This window comes from Rhodnius prolixus, unplaced genomic scaffold (genome assembly GCF_049639745.1).
Source record: "Rhodnius prolixus isolate KJV_2025 unplaced genomic scaffold, Rpr scaffold_17, whole genome shotgun sequence".
Classification (NCBI taxonomy): domain Eukaryota; kingdom Metazoa; phylum Arthropoda; class Insecta; order Hemiptera; family Reduviidae; genus Rhodnius; species Rhodnius prolixus.
The window spans coordinates 3,681,805-3,690,425 of record NW_027411626.1 but is presented as its reverse complement, the minus strand read 5'-3'; the positions used below and the strand labels follow the sequence as shown (position 1 = coordinate 3,690,425).

General features: G+C 42.0%; 1 protein-coding gene across 1 annotated transcript; it reads right to left on the bottom strand.

Moving 5' to 3' along the window:
* Positions 1-5,766: 5,766 nt before the first annotated feature.
* CLS (cardiolipin synthase) lies at positions 5,767-7,156 on the bottom strand. Its single transcript, XM_074138880.1, has one exon. It carries the CDS (start codon positions 6,745-6,747, stop codon positions 5,890-5,892), a length of 858 nt encoding a protein of 285 aa, XP_073994981.1. The 5' UTR covers positions 6,748-7,156; the 3' UTR covers positions 5,767-5,889.
* Positions 7,157-8,621: the final 1,465 nt, after the last annotated feature.

Genomic DNA, 8,621 nt, shown 5'->3' with positions numbered 1-8,621 from the left:
CACGTGGTCTCACACGCACGTGACCTATGAATGTCAATTACTGTCTAGTGTGCACATCCATGGCTGGTTGCCATGGAGATCATCCTCATTATGACATTAGTGGGGGAGGGGATAATGAGAGCGGCCAGTTGAGTTGATTAGCTTACTACACACACTGAGACAGAGATCGGAAAATTCACGGAAAAGTAATTTTCCTCCAATAACAGCGCGTGGAGAATAACTTCGCCTTCATTCCTGATAATTAAAGAAATAAAATAAAAATTAATGACTTTCGCCATTTCCCTCATCCCGATGAACTGCGATCATGTCAAATTTTCGACACCTCACTTCCACCGGAAATAGAGTAGTCAAATCTCTCTAACGGAAGCACCACTTTAAGAGAAGTCCAACCACTCCCACACCTGGAATCGCCCTTCATCGTATTTTCCTGGAATAGTGTTTCAAACGGAAGTTGAAGATCGATTACACCACCGGAAGTATTCAATATTTTGAGTAAAATTCCCAAAATGGAGTAGAATATTTTTTTGATAAATTTATATAAAAGGAAAGTACATTACCCTTTATCTAGGAAATAAATTTACCTTTATTTTGACAAGAGATGGTGGAAAAATGATAATTCCACGCTGGAAGGTTCTTATTACTTTGCCTTGACAATGGAGGGTCGATCTGTCTATCCACCTTGACAATGGACGCGAATATATCATGGCCAACCCGGAAGTATTATCAAACAGTATAAGACGATACTCCCTTGGGTCCAGTGCTGTGGTTCGGTAAATGAAAAAGAGTTTAAATTTATGTAAATTCCTGTATAAACTTGCAGCAGGTAAATCAAGAGGACAATGCCCCCGACGTACTTCCGGCTGTTGCCCCTTTCTAGTTCGGCCGACGCCACTATAAATCTCCATCTAGTTCCATTTGGAGCGCGCGAAACCTTCAGTTTGCATAAATTGTAAATAACATCATGACTTGCTTTTATTTTTTAGTGAGAATTTACAATGGCCATTTTGGAGATTTACGTTTTTGAGATCTCGTGAGTTCGAAAAAGAAGCAGTGTGAACACTCATACCACTTTCTGGTCCTGAGTGACTATATTCTGGCCCTCACCAGTAAATGGTTTTAAGCTACACAATTATTTCAAAATAACAGTATGCTGTTGGTAGAACTGCAGATGTTCGACTAATCTAACTGCTAGCCATTAGATTTTCTGTAGCTAGGATCTTCTTTTCGATGATGGGACAATATAGTTTGTTAAGTGAGAACTGTCCGAAAGAAGCTCCGGGCGCAGCAAATGGCGCAGCAAAATTTTCAGATGTTGCCGCGAAAAAGAGAAAAGTCGTGAGAGTATCAAACTGATTCTGAGGATGGATGGAATCCCTAAAACGGTCAGGCATACAAAGAAAACATACTTGCGGTGACGAATATAATTAGAGACACAAAAAAATATTTAGACTTGGGGGACATCATTAAGGTTATTTTCGATAAAAGCCTCATATAATTTAACAAAATCGCAATACTTTCCCTAATCCAACAATCATCAAATAAAACGACAGCGGATTACATTTATATCTATTTCACCAAAGAGATAAATCATTAAAGGATAAAGGCGGTGGCGGGAGAGTAAGTTGAGCGCTTTATTATTTTTTTGCGGGAAAACCTTGACCTAGAGTGAGTTGGCCGGCAGAGCGGTCTGGCGGGCACCCAGCGCACTGTCAGGATCTCTCAACCGCAATGTAGGTCAGGTTCGAATCCACCGCCAATATTTATATTCTTTTTTTTTTTCTTTTTGCAGGTTCTAGGGTTACCTTCACTTCTCACAGGGTGTTTCAGTTAGAAAGGTGATGGAAATGGAGCGACGCAAGCCAAGTCTAATTAATTTAGAGGTAACTCCTCATTCTCTCAATAGCTAAATTTTTTTATTCGCAATCTAGTTTCTAGAACTTGCACTGGTTCTCTTATCAGGTGGATATGATGATGTTTCCTCGGATAGGTTTTGAGTTTTAAAGATACCTGGGGTGCCACAATTCCCAAATTGTTCGAAGACATTTTCTGGAAAAAATTAAATCTTTATTACTTCCGGTACATCCGCTAGTTTTAGAGTTCTCTTTGAACTTAGAATTCAATCAAGCCATTAACCGCCCTTTACAGTATAAAACACGCAGAGAGGTACATTATACGTACTAACATAGCACTTTAGAGGGAAGAATACCTTCTCCCAAGAGGCTCTCTAATTCAATTGTCTTGGAAATATTTATCGATAAAAAGTCGACTAATGCTAGAGCACCGGCAGTGAAAGGATTAGAGGAAATGGTTAAGAAAAACTTTTTTAAAGATTTATTTTATATTTAAAAAAATGAATAATCCACTCGGTGAAGCTGTACTTCCGGCTGTGGAATTTCAGCAACACATTTAACTCTCCTTTATAATATCCAGGGCTCAACACCAAATTATATTTGATCGGTTGTTTAGAGAAAAGCCTAGCCAGCCGCTTCTACCAGAGGTGGCCTTAATGGAATTTCCCAGGGAGCGTGTGTGCACGCAGTGTTCAAGAAATCGTTGGAGCGGTTTTCCACCAGAAAATCTTAAAAAAGTGAAAAGTCCGCGTAATACAGTGGCACTTCCGGTGGAGGGATTCTGTAGCTAGGCTGCAGTCACTGCCCCTGGTTCGGTCCAAACTGTACTTCCGGTGGAGGGTTTCTGTTGCTAGGCTGCAGTCGCGGTCCCTGGTTCGGTCCAAACTGTACTTCCGGTGGAGGGATTCTGTTGCTGGGCTGCAGTCACTGCCCCTGGTTCGGTCCAAACTGTACTTCCGGTGGAGGGTTTCTGTTGCTAGGCTGCAGTCACTGCCCCTGGTTCGGTCCAAACTGTACTTCCGGTGGAGGGTTTCTGTTGCTAGGCTGCGGTCACTGCCCCTGGTTCGGTCCAAACTGTACTTCCGGTGGAGAGTTTCTGTTGCTAGGCTGCAGTCACGGCCCCTGGTTCGGTCCAAACTGTACTTCCGGTGGAGGGATTCTGTTGCTGGGCTGCAGTCACTGCCCCTGGTTCGGTCCAAACTGTACTTCCAGTTGTGGGTTTCTGTTGCTAGGCAGCAGTCACTGCCCCTGGTTCGGTCCAAACTGTACTTCCGGTGGAGGGTTTCTGTTGCTAAGCTGCAGTCACGGCCCCTGGTTCGGTCCAAACTAAATCTAGTTCTTTAGTTTTCGTGGTATTTTGTTCACAAACCGACAATCCCCTAAACACCACACTTTTTCGCACTCAGAGGACCTCAAAATGGGTACTTCCGGTGGAAAATCCAAATCTATAATTTAACCAGACCGTAATACTTAACATCGCAGGAGGAAGTGAAAATGATACAAAATATTGCTTGCTGGATACAGGAGAGTGAATTTGACCTTGCTAGTTCGCCAGCCAGAGTGTATTTGTGGATTAATATTTACAAAACGAAGTGATGATGAGATTGTTGCCAGTGATTACCAATAACACAGGATGTGCACACGGCACTGAAGCCGTCATATGCGTCAGCCTTGACCTCCATCTTGACAGGCGGTGAGCAGGTCTGCAATGCATCATACAGCAAGATGAAAGATTAGCCTGTAAACTAGTTGGTACCCACAATAGTTTGTACATTAGATTCACCCCGGGTGCGGGCTACATTCTTGGCTCAGTACGATGTTCGTCTGTCTACAATAAGATAGTCGCAACATCCACATCTAGATGAGAAGCTCTCCTTGAAGATTGGAACTGTTTTCGAGAAAATTTAGAAAACTGAAAAACTATTCAATATGGTGGTACTTCTTCCGGTAGCCCTATTTTGACATATTGTGGTACCCTCTAGTGGATATTCAGCGAAATATCAAATTTTAACTTTCTGCAACTTTTTGTTAAGTATTAGTGGATAAACGGGAAGGGATTAGCTATGCGGTTAGCATATTGGATTTCCACGCGGAGGTCCCGGGTTCGAATCCAGCTGCTGACCCTTCCTAGGAGCTTCTTACAGCTCACTGTCCGGTGATGGACAGTGTTGTCTGTAACGAGAGAGAACACTGTCCGGAGGCCGGTAGTGCACTGGAAAAAGCTCCGGGCGCCAATAACCTTAGATGTTGACGCGCCTTAAATCATTAATAATAATTAGTGGATAAATATGCGCATGGCGAGAGAGGTAGTCTAGCTTATGTTGGAAGTTACTCTGTTGGACATCTCCAGACATACTCCAGTCCAGGACCACTAAACAGTTAATGAAAGTGGAGAAGTGTCGGTGAAATGACAGCAAGCGGCTGGAATTGAGTTAAAGCCCATTGTTGCCAGCGTCACTTGCAGAGTGATAGAAGATAATGCTCTCCATGCCTGACAGTGACCCACTCGACACGTGCTGCTCTCACGTGGTCTACACTATACCTTGGCCGCCATAATGTACTCCATTGACTGACACGTCTTTACCGGTTCTAGCAGATCCTTTCAAGTCAAGTCTGTATTGTATATCCCGGCAAGCCTCACACACAGGGCCACGTGATTTGCACTTCCACCTTACTATCTCTTCCTTTAATGCGTTCGCTCGTAGTTCCTGTTTTCATCAGGGATATCCGTTTTGAGGTCCCCTTAGTTCGAAAAAAAATTGTTACAAATATGTGTGTGAATGCGTAGTCAAAACGACCAGAACCCTTGCAAGTGCCGATTTGATATTTGTTCAGGGGCTTCCAGGAAACGCTAGGTTTTGGTCAACCGACTTCACTCAAAGGAATTCCCAACTTGCATTCCTTTGCTTCCGGTTCCGATTGGTACTTGTAAGCCTTATTTCTTTCATTGCAAACATCTTTTATTTGTTTGGAGCGATAAGAGAGATGAAAGTAAGCTCTCCTTTAAAGCACAGCTTCAGTACATTGCACTTGCATTTTCTACCACCAGCATTAAATTTAAGCTGGCTGGTTCTTACACAGGAAACAGTTTTGAAGAATGTTACCGGAAATGCGATTTGAACAATAAGGATTTACTAAAACCTTCTGAGCAGTCGCGAGTGGGTACCCTTGATGGTGTACATCACTTTGGTTCGAAAGTTTCTATCAGGAAATGCTGCATTAATTTTAGCGGGGCTCCTGGGAAAGCTGTGACGAAACACTTCCTGGTAACTCATACTTGTAAGCACTACTGTGCTCAGGGGACTTCCGGGATAACCTCAAAATCGATAATCCTCACCGTTTCTTACCAGAGTAAAAAAAAGTAAAAATGAACTTATCTACTTCCTATACTGCACTTTTAAGTACCTACTTTGCACATTCGCATAGCTTCCACCAGTCTGTGTTGGCTAGACTATGGCATTCTCACTGTAGACGTAGATAGATAACTGTTCTTGGACGCAGCCAGAATCTATATATAAAACCAAACTCACTATAAATGCACCAGTGGCCAATCTTAGATGCTAAATACGTCAGGCTGACATTTAATGAGTACCAAATATAAACGCAAGATGTTGGGAGTGATTTCTGTTCGCTCACGTGTGCCAATATCGTAGCTTTGTTCTTCATGCGTTCCGAGTTCAATGTTAGAGGCATGGATCGATGATTCATTTACAGCGGCGTAGAGTGTTGACAGTCCACTTGGCTGAGGTAAGGCAACATTGTCTGTTTTATTCTCTAACGATCTCTTACATCTACCGAGAGGCAGTGCGGTATCGCGATCGTGTCAGAGGGAATATTGAACAAGAGAGTTTCTCACACGCGTGCTAAGGGCATCTGGAAAAGCAATAAAAATCTGCCATAATGTTAGCGGATGCAAAAAGTATAACTCAAACACATTGTTTAATGCAGGTGTTTAATTATCAAACAGATGAAGGTTGTATAGAAATGAACATAAAATAAATGTGCACAACAGAAAATGCTGGTACTGTCAAAATTGCTTTCATTTCAACTTGCTGCTGCTAGCCGGCGGACTCTTCAAGATCTTGTAGGTATTCTTGGAGACCAAATAGCTGACGGCAGACGCAATGGTAGTGGCCGCAGTTAAAGACCAACTGCAGATCAGCACAGGATGTTCGATGAAGTTGAAAGCGGAAGCGGTGAGTGTGAGAGCCAGTGTGGCCAACTGTACGGCCGTGTTCACCTTGCTAATGTTGGTTGGCTGGAGTTGTACAGTGGCCAGCGTTAAGTCCATGTATCTTTGCAGAGTTTTGGGCGCCGGCAAAGACTTGTAACGGATGAAAAACGCTGCACCTGCCAGCGTCATATCTCTGGCTATGATTAATGCCGTCAAAGAGCCGGGAATTAGGTTTGAACAGCTCATAGCCGTGAACAGTGTGACAATCAGTATCTTGTCAGCCAACGGGTCAAGTAAACTGCCCAGAGTTGAGGACTGTTCGCGCCACGTCCTGGCTATGAAGCCGTCCAACAGATCACTGACTCCTGCCCAGAGTAGTATGTAGAAAGCTAGATGGTGATCTCCACTGAGGATCAAATATCCTAGATATGGTGTGGCCAGGATACGTGTGACGCACAGAATGTTCGGCACAGTACAGATATTCTCCCGAATGCCAACATTGCGCGCACTGATCTGCTCATGTCGGCTGTTAATCGGAAACAAGTACACTGGCGGGGCTAACCATTTTCTGGACAACAAACCATTTGGAACTCCATTTTGACATAGTGCAAATATTGGCGCTGGATAGCGCAAGAATGCTCGCTGTCGGATGCGCAGTATCGGGTGACAATTCCAGTAAAATGCTGTCGGTGGTAGTAAATGGCGTATACTCCATGTACTCATGTAAATTTAGGCGTAAAATAAAAATGCTCTACTTTGAGAGGTTAACTTGCCTTCAAGGGAGCTTCCTGAATTTTCTCTTAAAAAGCTGGTACTTGAATTTCCTTTAGTAAACGTTCACATAATTGTTTTCTTTTTTTAATTAAAAATTAAATAACAAAATTAAATAACTTAGGAAACACAATTCAGTACAATATATACCATAAACTACACTTTATTATCACAGATGTTAAAATGAACTCCAGTCAGTGCTGTTCAAGAATGAAAACTAAAATAAATTAAGTAAGATTCCTTTACTTATGAGAGGATTATGAATCAAAGCAAACAAACTGACATTTCTTCAAAACCAAAGCAAAAATATTTTCTTCGACACTGAACGAAGTACTAGCAAAATAAAGGAAGTTTACTCTAGTACAGGTTATGCGTGTCGAACAATCGATATGGCACTACGAACAGGCTTGACTAATTCCACTATTAGCTTATATCTGTTCTTACTTCGCCTCACTTTGTTTACCTTCTCCTACTCTAGAATTGCGTTTTTTTTTTCATTCTACCAATAACAGGTATTGTAATCGTGTGTGAATGTGTGCATTTCCACGCCCTCCGCTACTCAAAAACACAGAATTGCAGAAAGTTGAAATTTCAAATTTCGCTCAGATAGAAAATGCCATTATAAGATTTTGGTGAATATCGATCAATCGGAACTACCATTGGTCTGAATATTTTCGTTTTTTCCAGTTTTTAAAGACCTTCAGTTTGTGCAGCACTGATTGCTTTTATGTAGATTCTGGAACTTGGTAATTGTAATACTATTCCCGGAACATTTGATTAAAGGTATTTCTGGGAGAATTAGTGGGTAGATTCCTCCACCGGAAGTACCTCTTTATTCAATTGTGTATGACTTTTACAATTTTGGTTTCAGGAAAATTCACGTTAGGTCAGCTCACGCGGAAGGGTTTTAGCAGGCTTCCCTGTAAGGTTATATTTCAGAGTAATGTTCTGTTACAAACTGTTCAAAGTTGGTAAGAATTAAATGTGACTAAAATTTTCCGAATAAAGCTGGTAATAATGAACCAACATGGGAGGGGGTTAGCCCACGCAAAAAGTACTTCATTTGTTTAAATTGCGGGTGTGGAGTATTCACCGGAAATGGCCTTTGGTGCTTCGAAAAATTTGTAACAAAAGTCGAAAAATCGCAGAGCGTTAAGATTCGATGTTGGGTTTAAGTTGCCCCCCTTGGAACTCTTAAGGCGCTTTTCCACAAAATTATTTGACCGGCACAATTTCCAATAATAATAAGTAGTAGGGCCGTAATTCATCCACAAAGGGCACATTAGCGTGATGCTAACCCAGTCTCTTGGAAGTGTGCCTTTAACCAAATTTCCTGGCAAAATGTTTCAAATAAAAGTGGTTGGTCCTAATGGATCCGGATGTCCTGGGTGAAAAGAAAAATGTTGCGGCCAAATTTGCTAAGAACTGAAACTCTTTTTTTTTAAAAAAAAGTCGCCGATCCAAAATCACTCCCTAAAAAATGGAATGAGCCATAAGGAACATCAGCGTGCGCTCGTCGTGATTACTGAAAGAAAGGCATGTTTATGGCACTTTTAAGAGACGTGCACTTTTCTGCAAACATTCGTGCTCTATGATGGCATTTAGCTGGGAGCCGGAGACGACAACTAACTGCAGTCAGAAGAGAGCATGCTACAATAAATCATTGCAGATATCACGAAGTGCAACAGACTGCAGTTATGAAATTCAATTGCATGTACATTGAGGTGTGACTGAACTATAAACTTGAGAGCTGCTAAAGGCCGCCACCAGGATTGCCAACATGTTCCACTTTAATTGGGCAAATAGATCTGTCCATGGTCTTGTTT